At 42.7% G+C, this 18252-nt stretch overlaps 1 protein-coding gene across 1 annotated transcript in view; it reads right to left on the reverse strand.

Moving 5' to 3' along the window:
• Window positions 1–15391, reverse strand: part of GPC3 (glypican 3) — a 313583-nt gene extending 298192 nt beyond the window's left edge. Inside the window, exon 1 of the mRNA XM_080910639.1 lies at window positions 15102–15391. Coding sequence (XP_080766765.1) covers window positions 15102–15273 — 172 coding nt within the window. The 5' untranslated portion in view covers window positions 15274–15391. The remainder of the gene's footprint in view (window positions 1–15101) is intronic.
• Between the last annotated feature and the right edge of the window lie 2861 nt (window positions 15392–18252).

Genomic DNA, 18252 nt, shown 5'->3' on the forward strand with positions numbered 1-18252 from the left:
TCTAGTAAACTGAGATTTCAAACCACCCTGCTTACCTAAATGAGAAAAGCTGCTTAGAGTAAAACGTCATTACTTCTATTTAGACAAGCCTTAGCAAAGATATACAAGGAGCTAAAGACTGGGACCCCACATTCTTCTCTAAGCCACAACAATGCCTGTTTGTGTAAATAGGATTTTCAATAACACAACAGAATCTAAAAAAAAATGTTTTCATTATTGTCTCTGAAAAAATGCAAACAGAAGATGAAAGTCAGGGGGCGTTCACTATGATGTGTAGTGAATAACCTAAAATATTTACTCTGTGTGAGTCTGAGCCTAAATTCCAAGCAGATCTTAGAAACAGGCACTTTTCCTCATTTTTCAAAAGTCAGTACAATATGAGACACAAAGACTTCTCTGATTTCTTGGCAAGTTGACTTCACAGCCATTCAAAAATCCAGTTCAGAAAGAAACAAAGGCAGTAAGTAGTAGGTGTCTACTTGCCTTCATCTGGCAACCTCTTCTAAAATCTGAGCCAAAATTATAAATATTCTTACCTTCATCATCATCACCATCTGACAATCAAAAACTCCCACATGACCATAACAACCTCCAGGCACACACGGAAAGCTCATTAAAGAATATAGGAATGCTATTTATAGACGAACTAAACAAAGAAGGAAGGAACTATTAGGAAACTTAATTAGACTGTTCATGGTTTTGGCAACTATTACTATTTGTTTGAACTCAAGTGTCTGCTTTACTTGGCAGGTATTGATGACTAGAGAGATACCGCATTTCTGGGTTTTTTTTAACTGACCTTGTAGCTTTTCAGTTTAAGAACTCAAGTTCTGACCCAAACTCTGTACATCAGCCTAGCTGTTGCTCTTTAGGCAGCTGATAAGAGACAGAAATCGGTCTTGCTCATTAGGCCAAGAGCTGCTGTTAAGCAAAGAGCTGGGGAGGGGTGTGCTCAGTGGCTCACAGGAATGTGCTGGAGTTCACATATAAAGCCAGCCCTGATTTGGGGTTAAGAATTTAACCTTAAAAGGCTGACAAGTCATAAATTTGCCTGAGGTTCATATATATGTGTGACTTTCACAGTTTATATTTCCTAGCCAGGGACCCAGAGTCAAAACATGGTCCCTGATTAATGAATGGTACTAATTGTTCTTCCTGACTGGAGAACATTAGTCTTTATCCATAATATTTTCTTTAAAAACACACAATCTCATACCTCAAACCTTCTGGCTTAGGGGAATTTAGGGAACCAGTTAGAAAAAAATAGGACAAGAGTAATGTTATCTGTGACATGGTGCTACCATTTTGATAGTCCTGTTTGACTCAAAAGCTTGCATTCCTCTGTGTCCATCAAGCATAGTGCAAAAGAATGTCCTTCAAATCTAAACATCTGAGATAAAGCAACTGTTCTTAACTCTACACACACACAAAGAGAGAGACAGAGACCAAGCTAGCTGCAAGCAGCTTTTGGGAGGGGGACAGGAGAAAAATTGAAACATCTTCAAGCACGTTTTGTCTAACTTATATTATTAAATATTTATACATATAGTGCATCACCTCATAACCTTGGCCAAGCTTGGAAGAGATCATAGATACAAGACACACAAAAGATCCCCATAAGCATAAAGACAAAGAAACAGTATCACAGAGCACTCTGGTTGCAACACAATCTCAAACCTGAAGTCAGGGTTGAGGCTGGAACAATGAAGTCCCACAAGTGAAACAGGGTCCCTGAAATGTGATAAGGTCATCAGGGAGAAGCAGACTGTAATTTGGTTAACCTACAAGGAAGGTGTTAGTTCTAACAGATGTTAGCAGGATTTCAAAGGGGCTCCCTTATCTTTAGAGAAAAAGAAAAGGCATTAAGGGGGGTGGTGTTCTTAACCAGTGAGCCATCTCTCAAGCTCTGAAAGAGAGGGAGCCCTAGGAACAAAGATGCAAACCACTGCCCCTGAGAAGTATGATAAAGTGAGAGATAATGTCAACTAGACATTCATGAGCTACTCATCAAATACATGTAACCTTGTTCTGTCTATACAGAAGGCATTTTAAACTACAATGATTCTTAGAAAGAAGGACATTTTAGAGTGCTTCACTTCCAAAATAAATAAGGAACAGAATTTCATGCTATCCCAAGAGAAGGAAGTAACCAGGTGCCCAACCCAAATATGTGGCAGAATCACTGGGCACAGGCAGATGAGGAGGAGGCAGAGGACAAGAGGGAGATAGGAAGGAGAAAACTCGGGAGCTATAGGAAAAGGAAATACAATTTAAAGCCAAAACACAGAGGAAAATACAAACCATTAGATTCATCTATTTTTTTTTTTTTTAGGAGAACAAGAAACACAAAAATATAGCAAACCATAAAACACTTTCTGTTTTAAATTATAAGCAGTTGAGAGAGTATGGAAGGATGGAAGGGAAGCAGAGGAAAGGAGAAAGATGAAGGAGAGCCCTTGTGATCTGGAAGTGTGTAAAGCCCCTTGTCCCCCTTAGCCATGGGGTGTTAGCTAAGTAGATTGGGCTGCTCATTAGCACTGATCTATAAAGTGCTGGTGAGGTTTGCAGGAATTTTACCCCTGAGTGACAGTTGGTAGTCGGTGCTATTAGGACCAAATTTGAAAATAAAACTGGATGATGTTAAAGGAAGACTCTAAATGACTGGATTCCAGCGTCTGTCACCTTCAGGTTTTGTGAATGTGGCAAACTTACTTCCTCAAAGAACAAAGGAGCACCAATTTGGCGCCTTTTGAAACCCTTCCTCAAAAAAAAAAAAAAAAAAAAAAAAAAAAAAACACCTTCGGCTAACTTTATTAAATTGACCCACGGTACTGAAATTTCAAAGGCAGAAAATGACTTAGATTTGAGAAGTTAACATTTATAGACAACCTTCAGAATACAGTAGGGAAAATAAATCTTTCTTTTAGAAATCAACTTTGATGCTTGAAAACAAAGCATGCAATCTGTTTCTGAAAATAGAAGGGGTGGTTGGAAACACTGAGCACAGTTCTTCTGTGGCTCTTTGAAACCTTTCAAGTTGTACAGTGACTTATGAGTATGACCAGAAGAGAAAAGCCCCCAGAAAGTCAGCAAAAGAAAAAGCAAGAAGCCATTTACCCATTCCATCCCCCTGGAGAAGAAGCAAAGCCACGAGTGGAGATATTTGCCCCTGGCTACAGCACTCAATTAGCGGAAGGCCTAGACTAACTTTTACCACAAAGGAGGTGTTTCCTAAACTAGTCACAAAGTGATTAGCTACTCAGAGATGCTCCTGCATGCTCAGCTCTCTCCACTTCTCTCTGTGGACAGTTCATTATCCCATTATTTTTCCCTTCTCCCTCCTCTCCTTCCTTCATTCCCTCTCCTCCAATCTGTCATTCCCATCCCTCTCTACTTCCTCTTCTCGTCTTTCCACATTCCCCCATGCATACGTTATATATAGGTCCCCAGGGCCACTTCAGTGAATGAATGGGCAAAGCACAGATGTGAAAAATGTCAAGGATGGTAATTTATGTTGAAGCTGTTAATTTATGTTTCTAACAAGTACTGCACAGTTCTTGCCCTCATCTAACTTGCACTTGGAAGCCTTTCTCAAACTTGTAACTCACATACAAATTGCTGGGAGACCTTAATGAAAATGCAGATTTTGATCCAGTTATAGAATAGCAAAGGGATATGAGTAAAAGACATTATGTAGATTTGCAGGACTTGGCCAATTAAAATGGTTATGTAAAACCAAAAGATGATGTCAAGGTTTCAAGGCTTTGCATCAAAAAGGAAAGCCATCACTAGAAATGTAAAAGCTAATGAAGAGGTTAATTTAAATAGGAAATGAAAATGATGGGGTAAGTAACTTTTGGCTCTGTTTAAGGTGAAACACTAAGGACTTTCTGATGGAGATAATTATTGGGCAATCGTGAGAATCTGAATTGGACAGCAAGGGAGACTTCAGATTGAAAGAAGGTGTGGAAACCATTGACACATTATAGTGAAGTCATGGAAATGGGTACATACATGAGTAAACAAAGACAATAGAGAGGACACTGAGGACACATGGCACTGAATACCCACGTCTAACAAAGGTTACAATGAACACACTAGACAAACAAAGGCAGAATCAAATAGAGGGCCTAGAATGTACAATATCTCAAGAGTCAAAGGAATATGACAACTCAGATCAAAACTTTCTATGTAGATTATATTAATGCCTCAAAGGATTAGGATAAGGATACAGTGGAAAGAGCATTAGAGATGGAGTAAAACAAATCTAGATTTTAGTCCTGGTACCACTATTTACACAAACTGTGGGAAAATAAAAAGGTTTTCCAACTATAAAATGGGAATGCACCAGCTCCCTCTCAGGTTGGCTTTATATATTGTGATATATAAAGAGAGAACATGCGAAGAGGACTTCGTGTTTTTGCCAGGAAGTAGTGTTCAATTCCCAGCACCCCCATCAGGTGACTCATGGTGCCTGTAATTTCAGCTCAGATGGTCTTTATGCCCTCTTGTGGCATCTGAAGGCAAGTGCATACATAACACATGCAGACATACACTTGGACAAATTAATAAAACAGCAATATTTAAAAATGAAAAGCAGAAACCATGGTGAAGACAACCTGTAAAACAATAGAGAGGTTAAGAGCACCTCACTTTCTCCTCACCGAGAACCAAAAAACCTAAAGACACTTAAGAGCACTGACTGCTCTTCCAGAGGTCCTGAGTTCAAATCCCAGCAACCACATGGTGGCTCACAACCATCTGTAATGAGATCTGATGCCCTCTTCTGGTGTGTCTGAGGAAGCTACAGTGTACTCACATATATAAAATAATTATTTTGAAAGAAAGAAAGAAAGAAAGAAAGAAAGAAAGAAAGAAAAGAAAGAAAAGAGATCACCCTAGTTTTACAAGTATCCCTAGACTTTGCTTAGAACCACATGTCTCAGAAGCTACATTCCTGTATCTCCCAAAAATAGTGTAACAGCTTTCATCTTATAGAGTAGGAGAGTCCCCACTGGGGGAGGAGCATAATGCCACCATATTGGGATGAATGCCTCATAAGCACTTGCATTGTGTATACATGAGATACATGGAAACAAGATTTTCAAATGGCAAGGCATGGCTGTGAAAGATAATATATCTTTCCCTCTCTTCCTCTCTCCCTCTCTCCCCATCTGTGTATATGTACATTTGGATGTTTGGTACCTTCTAGCTTGGACTGTTCTTGAAAGATTTGTTGAGTTTTTTTTTTTTTATTCACCAGATGTTGGCAAAATATATTTTAAGACATGTTCCATGCAAAGGCCTGGAAAATGCCATTAACATCCATGGAACCACTTGAGCCTATATGCTGATGAGTCCCAACTATGCTTCATCTGAACTCCACACTTTACTGACGAGCTCCCAGGACTTCCATTACAATCTATATACTGATAAAGCCTAACATTATGTATCCCCAGCCCTGATTGCTCTCTATTGTGTGATCCAAATAACAACCTGAAGTACCTAGCAGATCACTTTTCTTACCTCCATGCTAAAAGAGCTCCACAAACTCAGCCTGTTCAAAACTGAACTCATTATTTCATCTTTTAAAATATACTCTTTTAAACTGGGCATGGTGGTGCATCTCTAGTCCCAGCTCCTCAGAGAGGCTGAGGTACAAGGAGAATATGAGCCCAGGAGTTTAGAGATCACTGGTAAATATATCTGTAGCCTCTCCCACTTCATTATTATGTGTGGGTACATGATATGTGGGTGTGAGCATGTGACACAGCCTATGTCTGGAAGATATGCTTTGTGCATTTGGTTCTCTCCTATCTTACTGTGAGTTCCAGGGATTTAACTCAAGCCATCAAGCATACCTTTTCTTCCACCTTGGTTTCAGACAGTGTACCTTTGTTGTCAATAGCTCCATATGCCAAGCTAGCTGGCCCTCCAGCTACCAGGGAATCTCCTATCTTGCCATAGGAGCACTGGAATTGAATGTGCATACTACCATGCTGGTTTTACATGGGTCCTACCTGAGGATTTGAACTCAGGTCCTCATATTTGCAGGGCAAGCACTGAGTCATCTATCCAGCCTTTCCTTTTGTCATAAGTCTCTACTTCTCAAATGCCTCACACAACAGCATTATTTTTTTAATTGTTTCAGAAATGTACTTTAGAAAGTGCCTTTGGGGCCCCATTCGCATACAATACTACCAGTGCATGAAGTTCTGCAGAATGGCCCTGGCTCATAGTGTGGGCTGACTGTAGTTCCATGGTAAGGATTCCATCTCCACCCTTGAGGAAAGGAGGAAACCTGATAACTAAGCAGTAGATTTGTGTTATCAGTGGCAACCAGTACTGCAACAATTTGGGGCCAATGTAAGTAAAACACATTTTCCTAGATCTGTGAAACGCTGTGTCCCACTGTTCTTCGAACTGAGAGTCAAGCTCACTCTCCATCAGACATGTCCAACCTCTTGATGCTGTGACAAGATGTCATCATTTACAGAGTTCATGCACAAGAGTCAAAGGATCAAGTGATGAAAAAAAGTCCCATAACATTTTGAGTAATTTTACAATTTGTGTTGAGCCTCATTCATAGCTAAACTAGGCTATAAGTGTGCGTGACCCACAAGCAACAGGCTGAACACACCCTGCTTGTGTTGTAGCTGCACTATCTATCTATGTGTATGCAGAATGCACTCGGAACACATGCACATACATGCATGTTGGAACCAGACTCATCCCTGGAACTCAGAAACTGCAGATACTCTATGAGTAGCTATGTTGTGGGAACAGAAGTTATATTAAAGCACAGCTCTCAAATCACAAATAGAAGCTACAACTGTGATAGCCTACCCACAGCTAAGAGTAACAACACATTTGAGCTGAAACAATAGGTGCAATTAACTATGATTATCAAAATAATAATGTATAGATATGTGTGTGATGAATGACTATGCACGCATATATATATTCAAATACCACCATTTAAGGAATACCACAGGAAAATCTCCATGTCACCTCCTCTTCGATCTTCTTAGGCCAACAGGATTCCCAGGGCCAGTACTTCAACTCCATCATCCTTTCTTCATTCTCTGCTGCAAACCAGTTTAGACAACCATGCACTACTTACATATCATCCCAAGCTTTCACTCTTCGAATGTGGGTTAACTATGCACTAAATTACAATAATAATTCTATCCAAGTCACTGTACTCACCAGTCTAGAGATCATGATTCAAATATGGCTCCTGCATTCAGTGAACAGTAGGTTTGGATGAAGTCATTAATTTCATATATACTTCAAAATCATGGATGCAAAGTAAGAAGTACGGGTAAAATACTCGGGGCAACAAACCACTTGTGGTGCACTGTTTCTCTGTATTGTCCCTGAATGCATGGACTTGCAATACTCCATGTTGAGATGTTTGCCAGTCCTGTCTGTCTGTTACAAGCTTGTTAATTATTCTGATATACACCAGAATGTGAACTTTAAATCTCCTCCCTTTGTCTGTCCTTCTAACTCTTCCTCTTCACCACTTCCCCTCAGCTTCAATTATGCAAAGGCAGGTTTTTAAGGAGCAATGGATGTCGTGAAACACAGCATCAATACTAAGTAAGTAGTGGTGAGAGGGGAGAGAACTAGAATTAAGAAAGGAACTATGCAAATTATTTGATTCTGCCATATAAAACATCTGGTCCTGCAAACACATTTAAGAGCACGTCCTTTTAAACACAACATCAATCTTAGTGGCCTAAGTAAGAAATAGTAAACACTGAGGAGGAACTTGGTTCCAGTGAGTTTGTTTTAGGAAGGACAGTGTGATGAGAAAATGGTATGTTGAAAAGCAGCTAGACTACTGCGTGTCTTTAACCAACACTGTGCAGCAGTATTTTCATAAACCAAAATTCAACAGATCTATATAGTAAAGAAAACACATGAATGTATAGACTGTTTAACTTCACCTTTAAATTAGAATTACCTTGGAAACGAGAAGAAAATACTTACCCCTCTTGTAAGATTTGGCTAGTCTACTTCTTCCAAGGAATGAAGGCGTAAGCAACTGAATTAAACCAATATTCTTTTTACTTACCTATAGGTGACAGATGGATTTTTTTTAACCTGAAAAAGTGACTCCTTTTTAAAAAAAAACCCAGTAAAATTAAATCAATACTTGAATACTAACTTTATTGAAATTGTATGTTTCTAGTGCATTCATTTGGTCAGTAAATACATACTAGTACCTATTGTTCAAACTAAGTGCAGACATAAAAATGAATATCAATTAAGCCCTAACCTAAAGGAGGAGATGCGGGGCTTGTGATAGGAATACCTGTGAAACCGTACCTCATGGTTACTGTAACCAGGATTTCAAATTATTTTCAAAAGGATGACTCCAAAGGATCAATGGAAGTTTTGCCCTAAAACTGTGTCACCTTCTCAGTTTAGAACAGACACGTGCTTCATCATGGAAACTTTAAAATATAATGATGCAAGCACCTTTGTTGAGAAATGAACAAGCTTCATTCTGCAGTGCATGGGTGCATGCAATGGGTAGAAGTTTCTTTTATAATGGCTTTGGATTGCCTGTTCCCTCTTATCGCCATTTTCACCTATATTTTATCTCCTTTTCTATCAATTATTTATCAATATAAGCCTATTAAGTACACTTCAAAGAGCTGAGTAGATTCCCTAATCTGGCATTATAAATACAATTTCAGCTCCGAGAAGTAATTAACTGTTCAGAATACTAGCAATGCATTGACTCCGTCATGTGGAAAAATAAAAATTCTCCAATGAGGCTTTGTCCATCTCCACGAAAAGAGAAGCCAAAGTGAAACATGTCTTTCTTCATAATCACTTTGGGTTTATATTTGTTGGTGATGGTGGGTGTTTAAATTACAAAAATTTCTGAAAATTAGCATTCGCATATATAATATTTAATTGCCCGAATTTGAAGTAGAGTAGTAAAGCTTCTTTAGTTGTATATTCAAAAAGGTCTTTGCATGGGCCCAAGGTGTTCCAGTGGATGCCTTGCCACTGACACAGAATTTCAAAATGCAATTGCTCTGCTCATATGGCTATTGTTGCAATGCCTTCAGAACTGAGTTCTCTCTGCTATTATAGGTTCAGGGTAAATTCCCAGTTACTTAATGCTGTCTAGAGCCAGGCTGAGAAACCACGGCTTGGATTCGATTTTCTGACATTCATTTATCTTTTTTAAAGATTTATTTAGTTAGTTATTTAGTTATTCATTCATTCATTTATTAATTATTTAATGCATGAGTGCTTACACACACCAGAAGAGGGCATCAGATCCTAGATGGTCGTGAGCCACCATGTGGCTGCTGGAAATTGAACTCAGGACCTCTGGAAGAGCAGCCAGTGCTCTTAACTACTGAGCCATCTCTCCAGCTCTGATGTTCATTTCTTAATGGCTTGCTTGTTTCAAGCTATACATGCTGCTAAATATGGGCAAATAACTAAAGGATTTTTCTGCCTATACTTCCAGTTAGACCCTAGATTAGCAAATACATCAAACCCTTTTACAAGGTCGCCTAGGGTTCAACAGATGTTGACTCTTAGAACAGTCTTTTGAGTTGAGCCTGTAAAAGAATTTTGATCCCAGGTTACAGAAATCCATGAGGTACTTCAACAGATCTGTGCATGTCTCCTAGCTCAGCTTCCAAATATGGCAGCATCAACATTAGCAAAATAAAAAAAAAAGTGTAGCTGACATTAAATTTAGGAGAGGTCCTATGATTTATAGGCTATAATAATTGTTGATCTTTAACTATACTAAGCCAGGCATAACAATGCTGCTGACTTCAATTTGTTCTTTGGGTGTTCAATATTAATAAGCTCAACCAGTTAAGAGTCAGCAGATAACTGAAATAAGCCTGGATCTATCTACATCCAAAATACATAATGACTACAAAGTTTATCCACACACCCTAAGAGTGGACCATAGAATCAAGCTTTTAAAATAAGCCTGAGCAAGTATTTGAAAGTTTATATAAAATACTTAATGATCTAGAAATTCTTTTTTGTTAATTATCAACCAAATGCTGCATGGCACTATTAGCATTGTGCTCTATACTGCTCAAAGAGTGTTCCCTTTAAGAAGCTCATAATCTAAAACATACAAATAACCATATGCAGAGAAAAAGCTAGAGATCAGAGTAAAAGGAAGCATTCACAAAAATGTACAAATTCAGCACGCCAAAACTTTTCAGTTGAGCAATATGATCCCCAGTGAAATTCTTTCCAAATGATGTATCGTGTGCACAAGTAGTAAGTGATTATCTTCAATTTTCTTAGAAATGAGTAATAAGATCCTCCTTAAGACCCATGCTTTTGTATATGCATCAAACACTAAAGTTGGCATGGCCGTTGATAGCTGCCATTTAAAGAGAAAACATATTTTCTGTCTTGTCTCATAGGAGACAAATCCAGGACTCTTCTCCCAGGTTGGTAACTAAACAGTCTTTTCCTGGGCTACAGTGAACAGCAAACATTGCAACTCTAAAGATGGAAGCAACAGAATGCTCAAAAATATTGCATCAAAATATTGGATGCAATCTACCAGCCTGTAAGAAAAAAATACGTTGCAAAACTGACACCATCTGTGTCACCAAAACCTTCTTCTGTGTCTTTTTAAGATGGAGGCTCTATTAAGAGACTTCTCCCTATCTCCCACTTCATCTCTTCCGTTCTTTTCCCTTACCCTGGCTGCCTATTGTGACCATTTCAGCCAATTTCCTGGAGGTATTTTCTAGCCTCTTTCACCCTATTTAATCCTACAAGTTTCCTGGGAAGCTTGTTTACTTGTGTGCTCCCCCACTCTACTGCAAGCTCCTTGACAAAGGGGACTGCATCTTACTCCTCTCTGCACCCCCATCACCTAAACCAGAGCCTGCCAAGGAGCCCCACCAATCATCCTCCATCTCCATCAGAATGATGGCCCCTTCTAAATACTTCTCAGTCAGGATTTATGCACTAAATATATTCAAAGCACATCTGAAAGAATTCTCTAAACTCCTCAAAGTTAGCACATGGCAGTAAAACTTTTGCAAAGTTTTGTCAAATCACCTGCTCATCCAAATGTATAGTGCAATCTCAGAGACGAGAAAAAAAAAACTCCCATACCTCGGTTCTCGTTCTCTCCCCAACATTTGAACTGTTAGTTGTTTCAAAATAATTGGTAACCCAGATATGGTTGCTAGTTCTCATAGCACACAGACTCGAGCGCACACACACACACACACACACACACACACACACACATGCAAGTGCGCGTAAACACATTTAAAAACAAACTCTTTGTTTCAAGGATTTTCTTTTGTATTTTTTTTCTGTTTCATCAATTTCAAGAAAATCCAAGTAGATCTTGGTTCTTGGAGGCTGCCTTTTACCCATAGGTGCTTTCTGCCTTCTGGGTCACTTCCAGCACTTTCCAAGGCTCTCCACAAGACAAAATCTCTCCACCTTAGTGGAGTTGCAACACTACTATAGTTTGTTTGATTTTCTCATTCCCATCCAACCCCTGCAAATCCCATCCCCCACAAAAGTGGTGTATGGCATTCATAAAGTGAATTACACTTGATTTTTGTTTAGAGGAATTTTTTTTCAGACTTCTGTAACATTCCCTTGAGACAATTGGAAACATCATTGTCTGATTACTAGCTCACTTCCCTTGCCTAAAATTGTATCCATTCTTGATTGCGCCTGTGGGTAGGTTAAGCAAAACAAAATAAACATCTAGACTTATGAGCTCATTGGCTTTTTTTCTGAATTTTTCTAAATTAAATAAGGGCAAAAGAGCTGCACTGAAAGTCAGTTATATGGATTTCCCTGCCAAATGCTAACTCTGTGTGCCTGGTTTCCATCTGTAGTGCTTTCTGAGTTACAAATCCTTAAAAAAAAAAAAAAAAAAAAAAAAAAAGCGGGGTCGGAAGAGATTCCTGGATTTGGAGAACATGCTATTTAGAACAACTATCCAGTGCCTTTGAACGCTCTAAAAGAAATGAAACATGCGATTGGAAGGGTTTAGATCAGCTTTGGAGAAGTCCGAGGTAGTCCTTTAGCCCCAGTGACTTAGTTTTTTAGGCTGGCTGATTTCAAATGCCATTAAGTCTCATCCGTATTAACATAAGAAGTGCACCCAATTCTGCTAATGGCCAAAGTTAGCAATCAACCCCAAATGTGCCCCTTACGTGAAACAGGACATTCTTGAGGATTTTTCCTGAGTGGGGACCGAATCTCATTTTATCTGGGACAAAGAAAGCATTAATGCAGTTAACACAGTAAAGCAGACAAAGTGACCATGGCTTGAAGGGTAGCTGGAGATGCGGGCGGGGGGGGGGGAGCGGCGGGGGGGGCGTCAGGCGCTCATCTCGATGCTTCATCAAATAATTTGCAGCTCTCTTTCAATTTCTAACCAGTGAGAGACAGCAGCAAATTACACATTTATTCGCTTTGAAATTATGCCCTTGCCATTGTGTTCAGTCTGCCCTTATCTTCTCTCTCAACTACTGATGAGCTCTTTCTACACATGAGTATGAGTATTTTTTTAACCATATTTTCTGTATCTACATCGTCCGTAGTTACCCTACTAAAATTCAGGACACATGGTTTTGTTCCAGGCCTGAGAATCTGACAGCTATAGTGCCACACCACAGTGCACGGTGGCTGGGTGTATCACCTTATTTGAATTTGGGACTTGTTTTCCGTGTCTGCCGTGTAAAGGTGCTGGGCACCACTTAATTTTTTTTAATGAATTGTGCTGGATTTATATGAAAAAAAATTAAAAAGTGTTTTCTCCTAGAGTTTGAGAAATAATACAGGGGGAAAAAAATCTCTATTATAAATAAATCTCTGTAAGTGTGATCATCCTTAGGCTGGAAGCGCGCAAGGCAGGAAACAAGCCCTAGCCAACTCTCATAGACACAGTGTGTGGGCCTTCCCGATACTTTTATACAGATGTAGCAAAGAGGCAGGCAGCCAGAGAGCTGGGGGAAGGAAAAAAGCAAGCTAGCGAGCCTCTCTCTCTCTGTCTCTCTCTCTCTCTCTGTCTCTCTGTCTCTCTCTCTCTCTCTCTCTCTCTCTCTCTCTCTCTCTCTCTCTCTCTCTCTCTCTCTCTCTCTCTCTCTCTCTCTCTCTCTCTCTCTCGGCCTCTCTCTCTCTGCCCCCCCTCTCTCTTTCTCTGCCTCTCTCTCTTTCTCTGCCTCTCTCTCTCCGCCTCTCTCTTTCTCTGCCTCTCTCTCTTTCTCTGCCTTTCTCTTTCTCTGCCTCTCTCTCTCTTCCTCTGCACCCCCCTGTGTGTGTGTGTGTAGTGTGTGTGAGAGAGAGAGAGACCGCGCGCGCGCGCACCCGCAGCACGCGCGCGCAAGTGAATTGCTAATGAGTATCTAGATGAACTTTTCTGTTTCCCCCTTCTTTAAGCACCATTTTCCTTCACTTCGCATCAGCCAAATACTGCCAAATCCCAACCCTGAACCAATTCATCTTGTGGGGGCTCAGCCTGTAAGGACCAATTTTTATATTATCAACAAAAGCCTGTTCTCTAGCCTTGGAAATCTAATTACCATGGCACTTCCAGGGGAGAGAGATTCGCCTGTTGTTTCAGCTCTGTGGAACTGATTCATAGGTTGCCCCTTCCAGCTCGTGCACACGCCCACGTGGTACGTTATTAAGACTTAACAGTGGAAGAGGTAGTTCTACCCTCCCTTAGAGCGATATCCTGCAAGGCAATATTAAACATATGCGCAAGTGCATTTCAGTCACCAAAAAAGGGTGACCAATTACCTTTGCAACTAAACAGCAGGCTCGCTAGCCTCTTTTCATCAACCTAAAGAAAAGACTGAGGGCGCGCTGGCTGCCTAGGTAACCTCCTGCCAGTGAACGCTCCCTGGCAGCGCCCACAAGGCGCACATATGCATTCACAACTTGGTCCAACGATCTGGCCCGCCTCCCTGACTTGTTGAGAGCCACCAGCCAAGTTGTGGCGAGGCTTGCTCCCAATGTCTCCCAAGCGTGGCATGTGCGCCTAGCTGGATGCACGAGTCTTCGGAAAGAGACCCTGGAGGCCACAAGCGTCTTAGTGTGCGCACCTCTGAAAAATTAATCTTTTCGAAACCCATTCTTCCTGCTCGAATTGTTAGTATAGCAACTTGTACTGATTGGATTCTAAGGCAGGCGTTAAGAGCCCAACTGCTGGACAGTCAATCACACGAGGCCATTAATATTCATCTGTTGACAGCGGCAGCCCTCGGCGAAGGTTAAAATATGCCCCTACAAAACGATCTGATTGTGCAGAACAAAAGGCTGGAGCTCTGAAACTTTCCTCTGCCTAAAATCTTCTCCTCTTCGGGGTCCAGCCTGTCAAGGCAGATGAATTTGGGAGGGGGAGGAGTTAAATCCTCTTTGGACTCGTGCTCCGCAGGCCCGCACCGCCGATTTTTAAAGAGATTTGCCAACCTAGATAAGGGAAGCGGTTTTGAACGGAAAAGCGCAGCCTTCCACATTTTGGAGGACCCTCCTACTCAAAAGTTTCCTTCACTGTGTCTTCACTAGCCTCTGAGGATTCAAAGATTTGTGCTCAACTTTGCCTGCACTTGGGCCCAGCCAGCCTCGGGAACCCAGCCTAGGGAACAGAAAGCATGGGGGGGGGGGACACTGTGGAGAAAGTATGGCCCGAACTTCGGGTCCAGCTAAGGCAGAACGTGCGAGTAAGGGGGATAAATTCCCGAGTCACCGTCTTCCCGTTGTGAAGCTGGTTTGCTGGGAGCAGAGGGGAACCCGCTCCCACCTTCCCGCCCTCCCCAAAAATGGGCGCTAGAAAGGCGATCTCGGCTGTTCCTGGCTCTGGCTTGCACGTTTCCTGACAGCAGCGTGAGCCTGGGGCATGTGGCCAGAGTCCACCCATACTCTGCTTCCCTCCCTCGGTAGATGGTCCAGGCCCCAGGCACAGCGACCAGTCCCAGGTACCCTACAACAGAGAGAGCACGGCCGCCGCGGCCCCGCCAGGCTAGCGCGCTCTGGGAAGAGCCACCACGCGCGCCTTGGCTTTCCACTGTGCGCGGGGACTGCTCGGGGGGACCCGTACTCACCTGGCACAGGGGTTTCTGGAACCCATTTGAGTCCGGGCTGCAGTCTCTGGAAGAAAGAACGGACCTGGTGACAGGTGGCATCTGGAGGCGGCGGGGGCTGCGCCTGTCCCAGGCAGCCCAAGCCAAGCAGCATCGCCACCAGCAAGCATGCGGTGCGCACGGTCTCGGCCATCCTGCTTCTTCGGGGAGCGAGGAGAGCGCGAGAGAGTGGCAATAAGAGCCGGAGCGGTCCCGAGACTCAGCAAGTCTGGCAGTAGCCCTGCAGAGCAAGAGACCAGCGCTGCCCAGCCGCTGCAAAAGTTTCCTCGCAGCTACCTGGGCGCTGGGCGAGGGCGGGAACGTCTTGTCTGTGCTGGGCGGCCCGGGGCGGAGCCTTGTGGGCGTAGCGAGGAGGGACGGGGCGGGGCAAGGCGAGGCCAGCCGCGCTGCCTGGAGGACGGCGTGGGGTCGAGTAGCTGCTGGCCTGCGGGATGTGGGGCGTGGCGAGGAGCTTAGCAGGGAGACTGGGTTTAGCAAGGTGGCGGGCAAGCCTTGGCGGGAGAGGCGCGGGAAGAAGATAAGGAGCGTGTGCGGTGACTCCCAGCAGTCCTTCCCTGCCACTCGCTCGCCGCTGCTCTACACTGGGCGCTCTGGCATAACTACTGCAGAGGGGCTGCAGGCTCAGGCACGCTGATTGGCTTCCCAGCAGCAGTCCCCTCTGACTGGCTCTGGGAGAAGTTCCCCAGCCTCACTCCGCCTTCCCGCCTCCCTTAGGCCTACAGCCTGGAGGGCTTTTCCTTTTCAGCTTTTTGCAAGCTCTCCATCCTTCCTTGGAATGGGGTGGAGGTCCGCGGTTTAGGTACAAACACACTCTCTCGCAGAGGCGCGCGCGCGCGCGTGCACGCACGCGCATACACACACACACACACGCGCGCGCGCACACACACACACACACACACACACACACACACACACACACACACGATTCGACCCTAGGCCTTCTCCCACCCAGATCTTGCTCCTTCTAGCCACCAGAGCTCACACAAGGTTTTCTAAGCACAAAATCCCTCTCCTTGTTCTGTTTTCTGAGAAGGCTTCCTGGGAACCCTTTCCCAATGCAGCTCTGGCCAAGCTCCCAAAGCCTACCCACAAACAGTCACGTTCGGGAGCAGCTGGGGACCTCTGGATTTCACAGCCTGGCTCATCTTTGTACCTAAAAGGTCTGAAAGCCCTTGTAACTTGCTGGGTCTGATGCAATAGAATCACACAAAGTAAATGTGTGTGTGTGTGTGTGTGTGTGTGTGTGTGTGTGTGTGTGTGCGTGCGTGCGTGCACGTGTCCGTTTATATATATTTAGGGACTTGATCCTAATGTGATTCCTGAGTGAATCATATCTTCTCCAGGATAGTCAAGGGCAACCTTCATAAAGCAAAGTGTAGCTGGTGAGAGTAACTCATTCAGGAAATAATTTTCCAGATAAAATTCATTAAGCCCTAGATAATCTGTTTGATACCTGGAGTAGACCCCTATTTGGAAGATTTCCTGGATGCCAATCCCCATTTCTTCTACTTAATTCTCACTATTGGAAATACATTTCTTTGAGACTCCAATGCTTCTTTGAAAAGGAAGAGCATATAATCCTTATCTACGCTCTATGAAAATGAGATCCTTCCATCAGGTTGGTTCTCTCTGTGGCTCTACTCATGTGCACACATAGACAACAACTTTGGCCCAGTGTCTTGTACATACTAGGAGTTCAGTATTTCTATAATTAAGGAATTTAATATCTCAATGTAAACTAGCTTGTTGTCTGATTATGCTCTTTTTTACTAGAAAGAGAAACACCGTTGGGGAGGACTGTGTCTTGAATAAGGGGCTATTAGGAAAGAGAAGGCAATTTGAAGGTAACTGAGCAATTCACTCAAGTCTTCATTTGTTCACTCAATAGCCAATATTCAGATTCCTCCAATGTGCCGAACTCTGGGGGATATAAACAGAAAACAGACACAAAACTCATTCTGTAGTTTCAAATCTAATGGGGGAACCAACAAAGTGAAATGTTAACACATTATGTGTTAAGTGGGAAGATGGAGTTCTAAGGGTTGAGTAGAGGGATCAGAGAAAGTGTCCCAGAAATGCTGATGGCCTAAACTTGAAAGCCCAGTAGGGACTGAGGTGAGAAAAGACTGGGGGAAGGGTGCCCTGGCAAGGAAGCAGTGTGAACAAAGAGGAGAGGCCCTGGCATGGCCCATTTGGAAAGTAGGAGGTACGAGTAATGATTTCAGGCTGAGGAGTTAAAAGGACTAAGGCAGGAGGGAGAGGCGGGCAAGGGCCAGATTGTGCAGTCTGGAATCCTGCAGAGGAGTCTGGTGAACCACTTAAGGAAATTCTGAGCATAGGGGTGACATGATCATATTTGTCTTATTCAAAGATCTCCGCTTTCAATTAAAAAAATAAAAAAGATCTCCACAACCATGTTTCAGAAAATGGTTTGACGAAGGGAAAAGGTTGGAAGTAAGAAAACCAGTTAAGAGGCCTTGAAACTAATACCCACAAGAAGTGACAAAGGCCTCTGACAGAGGACTTTTGGAAGGGGAAAAATGTCCCAGAGATATTTAGGAGATAGAATTAAAAGTGCACGCTGAACCAGTGCCTATGGGGGTTGGGAGAGAAGGAGTCAAGGACGAAGGGCTTATTCAACCCCCTTTTACAACAAACATTTGAGTGCTGCCTATATATCTGGCATTCTTCTTCTACTTCATAATTTTGCCCAGGGCTAGGCCTGCGCCTGCATTGAACATTTGACAAATGACATATCCACTTTAAAAGAAACACCAATTAAGAGTCCTAATTTGGCTGGTGAGTTTGATATGTTCCACCTGTGGAGCCCTGTGACCAAAGGGCAGATTGGAAGGCAAGCATTGATTGAATTTCACGACCTCGCAGAGGAAGACATGACCTCCCATAAATTCATGATCTTCCAGAGCTCATGCAATGAACTACAAAGGCAACAGTTGTTTTCAACTACTGGGTATAGAGTACCTGGGGGGAAAAGTGGCCGTGCCTCCTTTTCAATATGTGCTTTTTATATACAACATGCTCCGTATAAACTGCTTCCCGATGAAGTGTGGATCCCTGGATTCAATGCAGTGGACCCACGAACTTGGGTTGT

Source organism: Micromys minutus, assembly GCF_963924665.1.
Source record: "Micromys minutus genome assembly, chromosome: X".
Lineage (NCBI taxonomy): Eukaryota > Metazoa > Chordata > Mammalia > Rodentia > Muridae > Micromys > Micromys minutus.